The 16267-nt window shown below is 41.7% G+C and overlaps 1 protein-coding gene across 1 annotated transcript; it reads right to left on the bottom strand.

The window, feature by feature from the left end:
• Positions 1-1738: 1738 nt before the first annotated feature.
• On the bottom strand, positions 1739-10824 carry LOC124128797 (1-deoxyxylulose-5-phosphate synthase YajO-like). The gene is made up of 8 exons (XM_048386378.1): positions 10717-10824; positions 7956-8095; positions 7505-7649; positions 5840-6013; positions 4938-5035; positions 4485-4642; positions 3151-3290; positions 1739-2614 (listed from the first exon to the last, which is right to left on the bottom strand). The coding sequence occupies exons 1-8, from the start codon at positions 10822-10824 to the stop codon at positions 2492-2494; spliced, it is 1086 nt and encodes a 361-aa protein (XP_048242335.1). The 3' UTR covers positions 1739-2491.
• Positions 10825-16267: the final 5443 nt, after the last annotated feature.

Consider the following 16267-nt stretch of genomic DNA (forward strand, 5'->3'; position numbering starts at 1 on the left):
TCATCTATGTCCCCCGCCCATTTTAACACGTTATGGTCCCAAACCAGGTAACTGACCCAGCATTTCTCTTAGCCCATGTAGAAATAGCTGCAATGGAAATTCTAAAATAAACATTTCTAAAACTCCTGAATATCAAATGGCACCAGTTCAGTATGTGCTTTATGTATAGACATGCAATGTTTGGCAAGGAAATATTTAACAGTTTATTTGTATACTCCATAGGTGAACCCACCCTATATTAAAACTGAAATCCAACTTGTTGCCATGGAAACGTAAATAATAAAAGTTTATAAAATCCATAAATAGCAAAAGGCACCAGTTCAGTACGTGCCTGGTAGACATGCAAAGTTTTGTAAGAAAGTATTTAACAGTTTTTGAGTTACGCTCCGGAAATAAACACCACCCTTATAGAACCTAAGTCCAACTGGTTGCCATGGAAACGTAAAAAAACAAAAAAATCCTAAATAGCAAAAGGCACCAGTTCAGCTGGTAGACATGCAAAGATTCGTAGAGACATATTTAACGGTTTCTTGGTTATGCTCCGGAAACGATTTCGGGACGCACACACACACGGACGGACGGAACCCATGTCTCTTTCCCCCGCCAACTTCGTTGGGGCGGGGGATACTAAGGAGCGACGTTTCGGTGTAGGTTCTAAAACCGTTTTCAAGCAAATGATGTACAGAGTATGGTTGAAGTTCAACATCAAAAGACTCCAACCGTCAATCAACCGTGCGTATTACAAACCCCCTGCGTACCATCAACTCATCACAGACTCCAATCAGTCTTAATCCTTTTATTTATATTACTATCTTCACCTGTTAAGATGTTTACCTAAAATCACCCGTGTACATCACAGGCAACATTGCAACTACATCCAAATCTACTCTACTGTATAAACACTGCCTCATACCTGTTTATGTGCTCGTCAACCTCAGTACATCACTTGCTTGATAACGGTGTTGGAACCTTCACCGAAACGTCGCTCCTAATTGTAATAAAGTTTGTTGGTTTGTTGTGTAACGCCGCACAATATTCCAGCTATATGACGGCGGTCTGTAGATAATCGAGTCTGTACCAGACAATCCAATGATTAATATCATGAGCATCGATCCACGCTATTGGTATCGATGACATGTATCAACCAAGTCAGCCAGCCTGACCACCCGATTCCGTTAGTCGCCTCTTACGACAAGCATAGTCGCCTTTTACAGCAACCATGTGTTGCTGAAGTCCTCTATTGTAATAAAGAAGTTGTTCATCCACATATCTTATCCGTACTTGGTTATTCTCTGGTGTTGATGTTTTGTATTTTGACGTGTAGGATGTGGCAAGAATTGTTGACAACGTTTTGATCGATAATTGGTTTGAAGACATGTTAGCATGAACATGTACAGATAGTGTGAACTCATCTTGCTTCGAGGAGGAAACAAAAACTATGATATGGCACGTGTCCGAGCACGTGCAAAACGAGGCCAATCGAACTCACTTCTGATTGGTTTGATACCTCGTCGCGATAGGAAGTACAGTAGGGCAGGTTAATTCAACAGCTCGTCGAGGTAGAACGTACACTTTGAACACTGTCATTTAGTTGGGTCGTCGCATAAGGTGAGATTAAATGAGGTTTCAGGTCGCGTCCAAGATTATTGCACTTAAATAGCGACGTGCATGCACGTGTGTGCCTGCTTGTACTAGTCTGGACAAACGATTTTATAGTGCTAGCCCTCTCAGATACCATGCCGCGGTTTAACATGAATACCACACTCAGACACAGTATACTGACTCCGAGCCGACCAGTCCTTGTTTCAGCCCCTTAATGTTGAGCGCCAGACAGGGTAACAACAAGTACCATCCCTTAACCTCTCTTTGTATGACGAGCCGGGGATCGAATCCACCGACCTTCCGCTCTCCGGGCGGGCGCTCTACCACTAGATTTTAACTCACTCACTCTACCACGAGACCGCTGAGGCGGTCCGTCGCAATAAGGAAGCACCATAGAGAGGCGACTAGGCTTGTCGTAAGAGGCGACTAACAGAATGGGGTGGTCAGCCTCGGTGACTTGGTTGGTGCGTGTCATCGTATCCTAATTGCCAGGATCGATGCTCATGATGTCAATCACTGGTCTGTTTTGTCCAGACTCGATTATTTACAGACCACCATCATATAGCTGGAATATTGCTAAACAACGATCAAACAAAAAGCACCATATAGCTAGCTAAGAGAGCTAGAATGTTGATAAGTATGACAAGTGTGACAGCAATAGATTTTGAGAATCAAATTTAGTTAATCTGGTCACATTAACGTTTTTTCATCTTTAGTAAGAGATTCGCGTTTAGTTCCCCGTAATTATTATCTGAAGTACTTCCTCAATTTGTCACGTTTAGTTCCCGTATCACATTGAGGGAAATTCATATTGTAGTTAATTGTTTATATTCCACTGCGTAAGAATAACAGTAATATAGTATCGTCATGCACGGCGGTTTGTGTCAAGTCAGTTTGTGTTTGACACCATGTATGATGACTGGAAGGGATTACTCCGGGTGTCGTTCTGTCGCCACACCATCTCATAGGGGTAAGGTATAGTGGGTTGAGACACTTTGTCCAGTCGTGCCATCTGAAATATATGGGGATCATTCATCACTCACTCATATGAGTTTCACTGGTAAATTATTACCATATGACGGCACTATAACTGCAGGTCTCAAACAAGGCTCATCATTTTCATAGTAAAGGGATCACTTGAATCAGTTCTTGTCAACCTTCTCGGCATGGTAACGTGACCATGCGACGGGTAAGTCCTGACTATCACCTACTCGTCACAGGCTTAGGACAGGATCAAACCACCAGCAGCCCCTTGGTTGTCATCCACCTGTCACAGACTCATCTCCTCTGAGTGAGTGAGTATGGTTTTACTTTTAGCAATATTCCAGCAATGACGGCGGGGGGACCGGAAAATGGGCTTCACACATTGTACACGTGGGGAATCGAACCTGGGGCTTCAGCGTGACGAGCCGACGCTTTGACCACTAGGCTACCCCACCGCCCCTGAAGACAGGGTCCAGCTACTAGCTACCCCCAGGTTGTCACAGCCTCACCACCTATAGAGACAGGGTCCATCCACCACCAGCCCCCAGGTTGTCACAGACTCACCTCCTCTGAAGACAGGGTCCAGCCACTAGCAGCCCCCAGGTTGTCATCCAGTTGATTCAAAGTAGTGGCTCCGATGATGACTGATGGAACAACATCCTTCTGTAGCAGCCAGCGCAGTGACACCTGAGCCATGGACTTGTCTGAGGGAAAAGATAATATGTTATGAAATATAAACTATGTTTACGAAGGCCTTATATGCTGTGCAAAACAATAGGGGGTATTTTGTTTTGAAGTGAAACTACAGGGAAATAACATCAATGTCTTGCAATGAAAGTGAATTTTGAGGCAAGAACATTTCCGAAGAAATCAAGCTCCAAAACAACATTGTAACTGTCATGAATCACGTGACATCGGGCAGCACGTGCAAGGGGTGGTATGCCAGATTTGCGCGCACGGCGTCTACTTGTTATCCCACAACTTACTGCACGTCATTTGAATCAGTGACGTCAGTGGTGTAGGGGAGTGTAAAAATCGACGTTGGGCTAATGTTTTCTGACGAATCGAGGTTCACTCTCTACTTCCATGACCGAAGGAATCGAGGCTGGAGACGTCCTAATGAGCGATACATAGACGTTAACGTCGTACAGCATGATCGTTTTGGTGTTGGTCCATAATGGTATTATGATGACTGGCTGAACTGCGCTCCATATTGCCTGTGGCAGAGTCACAGGTCAATAATATCATTAACATCATTGCACCACTTGTGGTGCCATTTGCACAACGTGTTCGGCAATGTTTCATCTTTCAAGATCATGCACTTGCTCATCGTGCCAGGATTGTGATTTAATTCCTCCAGCAGCAAAACATCCATGTCATGCCATGGCCAACACTCAGTCCAGACCCCCCCCCCCCCCCCCCCATTGAACACGTCTGGGGCGTCATTGGCAGACCTGAATATCAACGTCAAAATCCACAAATGAATTTGGTGTTGCTCTCATTGTTGACTCATTAAAGGTATGCCTGGAAGAATTCGTGCATGTCTGGCCAACATAGGTGGTTTTACCCAATATTAGTGACGTTGGCTGGGAAAAGCAAATTTCGAATTTGACCCCCAACTTCCATAACGATCTAGTGCGCCACCATTACACCAACCATTAGATCTGATCGCCTACTCCCCAGCAGATATGCTCATATCATTTCAATTTGCCAATACGATATAGATAAGAGGATATGTCTTGATGATTCCCACTATCCCCTACTTTATTTGCATAGTATGTCTTACTAGGATTATCCTGTGACCAACAGTCATGCCTACCAACACTGCTAGGTACTATCGCTACTTTTCGTTTCTCGTCTATGATGTGCCCCACACCATGCATGGCCCTTGTCACTACCGTGTGCGTTTGCGATGTCCCGCACTGCATCTATGATGGCCCAGATCTGATCATTCTCTTGTAAAGAATTCCAGCTTCCGGGGTATTTTGTGCTCTTCCAGCCATGACGTCCTGTTGTCGGAGCAGCGTCACGTGTGTACTTCCCAGAAAGAAGACCTCTGTTCAAGAGAACGCCGACATTTTAGTTTATCATAATCATAAAATCCAATCGTATGAGTGAGTGAGTGAGTGAGTTGGGTTTAACGCCGCTTTTAACAGTACTTAGTAGTCCAGTTATATCCCGGCGTGTCAGCATATTGGGGGAGAAAAGCCCGAAGTGATGCAGGTCTCAGACGTTTACCACTTCGGTGAAACCCATAAGCACGGGTATGGTGCTGACAAACCTAGAAACATAATCGGGGCGAACTGTTTGCTTCACGTCAAACAACGCCTTAATAACATGGTCTCACTCACCCCTTCAGGGGCCCCCAGGGCAGCACCCCTAATCCTTCCATCTTACACACTTGGAGAGGTTCGAACTCCGATTCCCGACACGCTAGATTGTACTGTTGCTGGAATATCAAGTGCCACATTGGTAAATACTCTTGTTAATGGTTGGGGATTGATATGCATTATTACCAATAACACATAAGCTCTCTTCTCTTGCTTAAATGCAGTATCTGTGATCAGAATGCGTCATCTACAACGGGGCTGTTGGTGGTATGCTTCAAACCGGTAGACCTCAGCGAGAGGTAGCCTTATGTTCAATGTGTCTCAGTCTGTGATTTGCAGACTTAGGAATAGGTTTCTGCAGACTCACATTCTGAATGATCGGGTCGCACAACACATTCCAGGATCTACTATTCAGAAACCAGGCTTCAAGAAAACCGCCCAAACAGCCAATCATATCGCTGTTCACTTGCGCCAGGTCAACGAGCTCAATTTACTGACCATGCAGACGGTAAGAAATCGACTGCATGCAGCTGATCTGCCTGCTCGGCGGCCACGTGTTGTACCACTGTTCTCAAACGCTTATGGTTTAGAGCGGAGAAACTGGGGGTATAAAAATTGTAAATTATTCAATCTTGCACACTCGTGTCAAAAACTGGACTATGTGGTCCAGACTGGATTATTTAAAGGCCGCCGACATATAGCTGGAATATTGCTGAGTGTGGCGTAAACAACAAACAAACAAAAATTGTTCACCGAAAAATTTGTACATTATTATTCGAAATGTTATTATTGAAATGTTGACTTAGATAATAAATGACAACCACCTTTCGAATCCTAAAAAAATAGGAGTTTTAACATGTAGAATGAAGCCACAGATAAGAGGCTATATTATATAGTAAATTACTCGTGTTATTATGCCCTACCTGTAAGCTAATGAAGGGGTTTATGCCCAACTTGTCTGTGGTACATACTATCTTCTGCAGTTGCCAACCCACCACGTTACTAGCACCGGCGTAGTGCACCTTCCCACACCGAACTAGGTCATGGAAAGTGCGGAGTGTTTCTTCAATAGGAGTTCCATTATCCCAATAATGCATCTGAAACAATCATATGTGGCACATTGAATAAACCTTTTCAAACCTGCATACTGTTACTCCACCCCTGAATATCCGGTTTAGAAATGATACTTACCACTCGAACTTACCACTCGAACTCTGTACGAGACCCGTGAAGATTCCGGGGTAGAATAGGTCTTCAGCAACCCATGCTTGCCGTAAAAGGTGACTATGCTTGTCGTAAAAGGCGAGAAACGGGATCGGGTGGTCAGGCTCGCTGACTTGGTTGATGCATGTCATCGATCCCAATTACGTGGATCGATGCTCGTGATATCAAGCACTGGATTATCTGGTCCAGATTCGATTATTTACAGACCGGCGTCACATAGCTGGAATATTGCTGGAATAAAACAACAAACAAACAAACACTGTTGTACCATGTACACAATTACAGTAGACGCTCAAATAAAGTCAGACTCAATTAGAGAACCCCCTCACCATGATAATAACACATCCTCACAAATTGTAATTAATCGGTGCAAAATAATACCATGCATGAACAAATAATCACTGCGACGTGAACCATCCATGCACTGCAGTCCATACATACCTGTACAGATCCACGCACTGCAGTCAATACCGACCTGCTACAGATCCACGCAGTAGTCAATACATACCTGTACAGATCCACGCACTGCAGTCAATACCGACCTGCTACAGATCCACGCAGTAGTCAGTACATACCTGTTACAGAACCACGCACTGCAGTCAATACCGACCTGCTACAGATCCACGCACTGCAGTCAATAAATACCTGTTACAGAACCACGCACTGCAGTCAATAAATACCTGTTACAGAACCACGCACTGCAGTCAATACATACCTGCTACAGATCCACGCACTGCAGTCAATACCGACCTACTACAGATCCACGCACTGCAGTCAATACCGACCTGCTACAGATCCACGCACTGCAGCCAGTACCCACCTGCTACAGATCCACGCACTGCAGACAATACCGACCTGCTAAAGATCCACGAACTGAAGCCAGTACCCACCTGTTACAGGGCCACTCAGTGCAGTCAATACACACCTGGTACAGATCCACGCACTAAAGTCAGTATACACCCGCTACAGATCTGTGAAGATCCAGGGTAGAATAGGTCTTCAGCAACCCATGCTTGCCGTAAAAGACGAGTATGCGTGTCGTAAGAGGCGACTAACGGGATCGGGTGGTCTGGCTCGCTGACTTGGTTGATGCATGTCATCGTATCCCATTTGCGTGGATTGATGCTCATGTTATCAATCACTGGATTGTCTGGCCCAGACTCGATTATTTACAGACCGCCGTCATAAAGCTGGAATATTGCGGCGTTTAACACTAAACAAAAAAAACAACAGATCCACTTACTGCAACCAGTCCAAACCTGCTACAGCTCCATGCACTGCAGTCAATACCCACCTGTTTCAGATTCATGCACTGCAGTCAATGCCCACCTGTTTCAGATTCATGCACTGCAGTCAATACCAACCTGGTACAAATCCACATAGTCTGTCTGGAGTCTCGAGAGACTGTTCTGGATGTTCTGCACAATATGGCGACGACTCAGACCAACCCCACTTGGCACGATTCCTCTAACCTTTGTTGCAATAACAACTTGGTCACGTGTTTGTCTGAAACAAGTGACAATTGTTAAGTGTCGATAAAACATCATCTGCGAAGCTCATGTCCCTTGCAGGCATTCCTATCTGTGCACCATAAAACCGGTCGACGAAGGACCTGGACATTGAGGCATTCCTATCTGTGCACGATACAACCGGTCGACCAAGGTACTGTACGTTGAGGCATTCTTATGGGTGAATGATACTACCCGTTGACGGAGGTCCTGTACGTTGAGGTATTCCTTTCTGTGCACGATACAACCGGTCGACGAAGGTCCCGTACGTTCAGGCATTTTTGTGGTCGCATAAGATACCACAGCTGTTAACCAGGATCCAAGGTACTTCTCGGACAGTCCCTGTGAGTAGACGTCGGCAGTATCGATGAAGTTCCCTCCCCACTGGACGTAGCGGTCAAGCACCTGGTGGGAGTACTCCTCTGTGGCCTGACTGGGTCTGCTACCCTGAATAAAATAAGACCAATGAGAGAGAGAGAGAGAGAGAGAGAGAGAGAGAGAGAGAGAGAGAGAGAGAGAGAGAGAGAGAGAGAGAGAGAGAGAGAGAGAGAGAGAGAGAGAGAGAGAGAGAGAGAGAGAGAGAGAGAGAGAGAGAGAGACTGTTTTTAGATTTTGAAATTGAATTTCAAACAAACTCGAATTTTAATATAAACTTGAAAGGTGAGTGTATTTTGTCCGTTCAAATGTTTATCCCACGGCAGCGAGAGATAGACGATAATTTTGACGGAATCAGTCGTACGGGCCATAACTGTCGTTCGGAATACCCCGTGTTTACGTTTTCGAGGTTGCATGATTAGAAAACACAGTCCGACTGTCACTTTCATGATCTGGTAAGCGACGCTTTGATTGGTCGGATGAAAGGTCGTTCTGACGTGACCCGTAATGGGATGTCCTCAGATCTTTGTTTTGCCATAGCGAGAACTTAGATATAATTTTAATAAGATTGTTGCGATTTATACAGAAACACGACTTTCAAAGAAAGTTTTTCGTGCATGAATAGCAAGAGTCATTTTCCGAGAAGACATACCTCCACAGTAACATATGTCCAGGGACATCAAAGATTAAAGTGATGAAAGATAAAACTCAACACCTGCAAACTGAAATTGAAATGTTTCGACGCAGTATATCTGCGAAAGGACAGCAACTAAATGAAACTGACAATGTTGAACTATGAAACATACAGTTGACGCTGAAAAAGCCTTTCATTATGAGGACCGCCTCCGTGGTCTAATGGTAGAGCGTCCGCCCGGAGAGCGGAAGGCTCCGATCCCCAGCCGCGTCATACCAAAAGACGTTAAAAGATTGTACTTGTTGTTACCCTGTCTGGCGCTCGGCATTAAGGGGTTAAAACAAGGACTGGTCAGCTTGGAGTCAGTATACTGTGTCTGAGTGGGGTATTCATGTTAAAATGCGGCATGGTATCTCAGTGCGCTAGCACTATAAATCGGCATCAGTCCGGACTAGTACAAGCAGGCACACACACACATACATAAGTTGCATGATTAGCAAACACTGTCCGACTGTCACTTTCATGATCTGGTAAGCGACGCTTTTATTGGTCGGATGAAAGGTCGTTCTGACGTGACCCGTAATGGGATGTTGCTATATATATAACATAAGTGCAATAATCTTGGACGCGACGTTAAACCCCATTTCACCTCACCTCACCTTTCATTATGAGCACTCACCACCCAGGCTTTTCTGGGATCAGCAGTTGAAAAGTGTTAGTCTGACGGTTGGTTGATTGCTTTACGCCGCACTCAGCAATATTCCAGCTATATGACGGCGGTCTGTATATATATAATCGAGTCTGGACCAGACATTCAAATGACTGATATCATGAGCATCAAAGCACCCAATTGGGATCGATGAACACTAACGGGATCGGATGGTCAGACTCGCTGACTTGGTATCCCAATTGCATCGATGCTCAATCACAGGATTGTCTGATCCAGACTCGATTATTTACAGACCGCCGTCATATGTCTGGAATATTTCTGCATTAGTGCGGCATTAAACAACAAACCAACAAAAAAATCTTAACGTGTGTACTTCTCTATACGTTCTATGGTTCACGATTGTTTTGGCGGTGAGTATATTATAATCGTGCATATCGTTACTCAGTGATATTGTCTTGTGAAGTTGCGACGTACCCTATAAACATTAATATTTTAAATATAGGCGATTACTTAATTATTGTTAATTAACGTCTATTTTTACAACACACTGAGAAAGTCAAACAAATCTGTCATCGTCAGTTAAGCCAGAGGTATATACAAAACCGACCCGGAACTACTGTCGATTACTCGAGAAATTGTTACCAAAGTCGATAATTCCAGAGTAGATTCAGATGATACTTTCTTCTACGTATATTACATTATCATATACGTAGATGAAAGTATCTTCTTCCAAGATGCGAGTAGTATGATCTACATTTAGAATTTAAGAATGTGGCAGTAATACGTTTCCATACCTTGGCAACTGACATTAATTATTGTATTAAATGGCCTAATTCAATATGTGCCCAGCTGATTGTTGGTTATGTTCCTCCCGCATCAATTTGTTTTCAATAAAAATATAAAAATAAAGTCCTAGAAAAGTGTGCCCGAGAAACATTTACTGATTTTGTTTGTCTGTCTGTTTATCGTTTAAAGCCACAATCAGCAATTTCCCCGCTATATATGACGGTGCGATCTGGACCAGACAATCCAGCGATTGACATCTTGAGCATCGATCTACGCAACTGGGATAGAATGAACCAACCAACCAAGTCAGCGAACCAGACAACCCGATCCCGTTAGTCGCCTCTTACCGTTACAAGCATAATCGCCTCTTTTGTTAATATTTTTTATGCAGCCCATGACAGTTAACAAGAAAATGCAGCCCGTGAAATATGATTATACAAAATAATAACTTCTGTTAAACATTTTGATAATAAATGTATGTAAACATTAACTGTTATTTACATTGAATATGTATATCACACACGCCATGACACCTCTATTAACAAAATCCGCTCCGACTCTCATAAAAGAGGTTTTAGGCACATGTGTCGCTCCTTCACTCACCCCAGGATTCCCAAAGGTCCCCGTGCCGAGACACATGTTGGCCACCTTCAGCCCTGATCTCCCCAAGAAGTTGTGGGGAAGTTTGCACTCCTCGGGTACAGCTGGCATCTTCGTTGTTGGACGGGTGACTGCCATCCAACTCGCATACTCGTAGGCTAAACTATTGTCAAAGGGAAGTAACTCTACACTGCGTGGTATTCCTTCCTGAGAAAGTGTGTGTAAATCAATCTCATTAAAATCATATCTTAGTTTTCGCTAACGCTAAAGATCTGATTTTAATGAGATTGTGTGTAAATGAAATTTACAAAAAACAGCTAATGTCATGTTACTTCTTATACAATTACCGAATCCTATATTAATATATATTATATAGATGCATGTTTTCCCATATACCTCTATAGCAATGTTACATCGATGTTCTGAATATTTCCTTATTGTACTGCCAAAATGTAGAGGTGTACATTACACAGTCAAAGATTGCAATAAACCACAAAGTACCTAGAGCTACCCTCCCAGCTCGTATTCGAGTACAGTATGCACAACACACACCACAGTTCTACACCAAATGACACTTGCTTGACTTTCTTTGAGGTCACATTCGAATTCAGGTGTAACTGAAGATATGACCAATTCTTCAAGGAGCATATATTAAAAATCAGTTTTACACAGCAAAAAACCCGAATTCTGTTTAGCTTACACTTTCTGTTTATTGATTTCCTGATGGTTTCTGTTTAGTTTACACTTTCTTTTATTGGTTTCCTGATTGTTTCTGTTAGTTTCCACTTTCTGTTTCATGGTTTCTGTTAGTTTCCACTTTCTGTTTATCGGTTTCCTGACGGTTTCTGTTTAGTCTACACTTTCTGTTTATTGGTTTCCTGATGGTTTCTGTTTAGCTTACACTTTCTGTTTATTGGTTTCCCGATGGTTTCTGTTTTGTTTACACTTTCTTTTATTGGTTTACTGGTGGTTTCTGTTAGTTTACACTTTCTGTTTATTAGTTTCCCGATGGTTTCTGTTTAGCTTACACTTTCTGTTTATTGATTTCCTGATGGTTTCTGTTAGTTTACACTTTCTGTTTATTGGTTTCCTGATTGTTTCTGTTAGTTTACACTTTCTGTTTATCGGTTTCCTGACACCTACATATGTAAAGTTTCTTACTGGTTAAAGTCTAGTTATGTTTGGTTTCCTGTTTGTATCCATACTTCTAGTCCTGGTTCGACTATTTACAGACTGCTGTCGCATAGCTGGAGTGAGTGATTGAGTAGGTTGGGTTTAACGCCGCTTTTAACAGTATTACAGTTATATCACGGCGTGTCAGCTTAATGTGGGAGGAAAGCCCGAAGAGATGCAGGTCTCAGACATTTACCACTCCGGTGAAACCCACGAGCACGGGTATGGTGCTGACAAACCTAGAAACAGAATCGGGGCGAACCGGGATTCGAACCCACAATCATAGGTTTCTGGCGTGCCCAAGGGACGCAACTCTGCACAGCGAACCGCGGCGCCTTAGACGACTGGGCCACCCGTGCCCCCTCGCATAGCTGGAATCCCTTGATATTGATAACATATATTGCACTATTACAACTAAGGTTATTCAGTTCATATGTACTATGTATCTTGTATCAACCCATAATGTTACTGTGTACACCTAAACATCTAACATCAGCATCACTTCAGGCGTTCATCCCACATCAAGCTGACACTCCTTCGACATGGCTCACAAACTGTTCAAAGTGGGTAAACAAAAACACACTCACGAGTGTGAACATGGAAAATCGACTTTTAGTAATTTGTTAATATTTTATCACAACAGAGAAAAAGATTAGGGTTACACAACACTTTAATCTAATAAGTAAGCAAAGACAACTTGCATGGTATTCAAAATAAAACATTTCAATAAAAAATCTCTTTTCTTGAATGCACTTTTCAGTTGACAACATACTAGGTAGGTGTTCATGCACTCTCTTCATAATATGAAAAACAAAGGCAAAGGTGAGCGTGGCTCTCGTGTGTCAGTAGTTTCAAATTAAATAGTTAGGATAGGGTTAGGGTTTAAAAAATTCATAAAGAAATGGAAAATTAATAAAAACAATTTTTTTCTATAGTATATGTACTAAGTTTGAGATGAATCCACTGAATAGTTTGAGAGAAATCATGCAGACAAAGTATTCGGATTGACGGACAGACGGACGGAACCTTGGTATAACTATATACCTTGGTATAAATAACTTGGTATAAAAAACCTGTTGTGACTTGTAATTCTCTTTCACCTAATAATATGGAAAATACATGAATTTCAGGAAAACAGGCAACCTGGAAAAGAAAGTTCATTACAAATACAGCTCATTTAAGTGGGTGCAGCAAACATATTCAACTTGTAATTGACAAAGCACACATTTTCAATATTTAAAAGACCAACTCCCTCACTGCATGTGCTGATGATTATGTAAATATGTTTTCCCCTTCGCATAGACTATAGACTTCCTCCTGCCATTTGTGAGTGTCATTGATCCCCACCCTGGTTTCATGAAGGAGAAAAGTTTAATCGGTTTAAACGTTTTCCAGCAGCCACATCCCTTCTATCCGCTGCAATTCTTTTCACCTGTATCTTGAAATACTTTGTTCTAAAGAGACTACATGAAACAGTCAGTGAGCCATACTTACCACAGACAATCTGTCTGTACATTTATGTACCACATTTACAATAGCTGAATAATTTAATTAACATAAACATGCCCCAACTACTTCTACAGTAACCTTAACACTGATTCTTTCAAACATTAAGCAGTGGAGTGAGGTAGCCAGATGTTAAAGCGTTCACTCATTACATTGAAGAACATGGTTTGATACCACACATGGGTACAATGTGTTAATTTCTGGTGTCCCTCTTCATGATATTGCTGGAATATTGTTAAAAGAGGTGCAAATCATACCTACTCACTCAAACATGAAGCAAAATACACATACCATGTACACTATTTGTTCTTTGTGGTAAGGGGCGGTGGGGTAGTCTGGTGGTTAAAGTGTTCGCTGGTCACTCCGAAGGCCAAAATTCGATTCCCCACATGGGTACAATGTGTGAAACCTATTTGTGGAGTCCCCTGACATGATATTACTTGAATATTGCTAAAAGCAACCATATAACCATACTCACTCTTATTAATAAGTCATCTCTCTTGAGAGTGTAGGTAGGATACAAAACCGAGGCCTCAAACATCAAAGTAACTGTTTTGGTGGTCATGTTTTACATCAACATCAAGTTAGTCCCAATAGTGACCTCTATTTTCCTAACACATTGAACCATTGAACAAGTTGAAAACACTTAGCAACTGATGCAAATCTAGACTGTTTCTAATAATTCTATAATCTCCAACTGCATAGAGCCAATCTATACCCTCTGACAAAAAAAATAAAAATAAAAAAACATTGTTTTCGACAAAAAAATATGGTTAGTTATAATATGTTTAAGAACTTCATAATTCTGCTATATATCATATTCAAACATTCGATTAGTAATTAACCATTATTATTAACCTGGACATTTTATTATTTTTCCTTTTGACTAATGTCTAAGTCATCTTAGACAACTGATGAAAGAGTGTGGTAAACAAGAGACATCATTATTCAGGCCTATTCAGGCCTATTCAGGCCAACTGTGGTCCCTTAGCATGTTAAATGGCATGTTGACATTCCATCATTGAACATGTTGAACTATATCCTGAATATTGTTTCTTTGCAGCACTTATTGCGATAATTTATTGTTGATGATCAGGTTGTTCCAACCAACACGAGCAATGAATCATTCTAAGTTTAGGTTTTAGTTAATGAAGTAACATTTAATGAGTGAGTGAGTTGGGGTTAACGCCGCTTTTAACAGTATTTCAGTCATATCACGGTGTGTCAGCTTAATGTCAGCTAATCATAGGTTTCTGGCGTGCCCAAAAGGACGCAACTCTGCACAGCGAATCGCGGCGCCTTAGATGACTCGGCCACCTGTGCCCAAAGTAACATTTAAAAAATATATGTTCTAAACATAATTGTTTTTGGTAAAGACTGATTACTGCCTGGTCATTCTGATAAAGTAATTACTGAAGCATGTGGTTGAACACCTAAAACAATCAACACTTGTATAATTATAGAGTAATTTAGGAAAAGACATAATTTTATCCCTCTCTTCTATCATCTCTATCAACATGACCAAGTCTTTGCAGTTTGAAAATTACTTTCAAATTTTGTGTTTTGAAAATCAGTATGCTAATTTTGTTGCCACTGAAACAAGGAGCATTAATACGCATGAACATATTCAATGTAATGCAGATTGAACAAGTACATGGTGTTGTTTCCTTAACATGTTAAACAGAAGTGTCAAGCTATACCACTACATACATGTACAGCTGATTGCATGAATTAATAGAACCTGTTACCACAGTTAACATGGTCAGGGTGAGGGATTAATATGAGAGTTATTTCCCCTTGAGGAAAGCAATGCTCACGATTACAGGATACAAAACAGTGGCCTCTCTACAGTGCTCAGTTCCAAACTCAGCTTTGTATAACTTCAAAATCAGGTATAACGACATCAGATATGTATATCATATACCTACAGGTCCTGCAAGCCTGTGCTGTGTTTAGTTTATGTACATGTAGCAGTGAGGGAATATGGTTATAGGAAGTATTTGCAGAACTGAATAATTGCATTACCATGGCAGATGGCAAGTCATCACGAAACTATATAGTAGGGACGGTCCCATCCCCTCCAAAAGGACCCCCCCCCCCCCCCTTCCAAAAAAACAAAAAAACAAAACAAAATATACCAAACATACCTGGTAACATTTATTCATGACTCCAACAACCCCCCCACCCCTTCCCTATAATAAATAACCAGTCCCTAAATAATGTTCAGATACATACTTTTTTTTTAATAATTTTAAAACTAGTACTGTCATATTTTCATGCCTTATAGCATGTAACTTTGAAACTAGCTACAAGAGATGACATGGGCCTCTGTGACTGCGAAGTTTGAAGTCCTAAAATTACATTTTAAAATAAGAAGAATGCTTGAAAATAAAATCCCCAGGAAGATTAATATATTGAGTCTTAAAAAGGCATTAATAGGTGATACATATAAGGAAGAGAATTTATGGATGTCAACTTCTTTATTTTGAGGAACACAACGTTTTGGAGTTTATGCTTACTCCTCCATCAGGTGAATGTATGCTAAGAGTCAGTGGGCATGTACATGTAAGAACAATAAAAGTAATAAGATAATATATTGGTCTTTAAATCTCCAGACAGCAGAACTGTTAAACTCATCAACACATTTGGTGTAAAGCTTGATGTTACAAGAAGATGATACATGGATCATTAAGGAAAAAATAAAACTTTTTGAAGATATTTTGTTGCTAGAAGATAATGTGAGTGAGTGGGTTGGGTTTAACCCCACTTTTAACAGTATTCCAGTCATATCGCGGCAAGTCAGCTTAATGTGGGAGGAAAGCCCGAAGTGATGCAGGTTTCAGAGGTTTACCACTTCGGTGAAACCCACGAGCAA

Source organism: Haliotis rufescens, unplaced genomic scaffold, assembly GCF_023055435.1.
Source record: "Haliotis rufescens isolate VD_foot unplaced genomic scaffold, xgHalRufe1.0.p SCAF_6, whole genome shotgun sequence".
In the NCBI taxonomy this organism is placed as follows: Eukaryota; Metazoa; Mollusca; class Gastropoda; order Lepetellida; family Haliotidae; genus Haliotis; species Haliotis rufescens.

Excerpts from the sequence above, each read along its gene's own strand:
- LOC124128797 (XM_048386378.1), bottom strand. The coding sequence starts at position 10,824 with ATGCCAGCTGTACCCGAGGAGTGCAAACTTCCCCACAACTTCTTGGGG. Across the intron at positions 6,014-7,504 it reads ACTATGTGGATTTGTACCAG|ATGCATTATTGGGATAATGG; the intron begins GTTGGTATTGAC and ends TGATTGTTTCAG. Across the intron at positions 2,615-3,150 it reads GGACCCTGTCTTCAGAGGAG|ATGGCACGACTGGACAAAGT; the intron begins GTGAGTCTGTGA and ends CATATATTTCAG.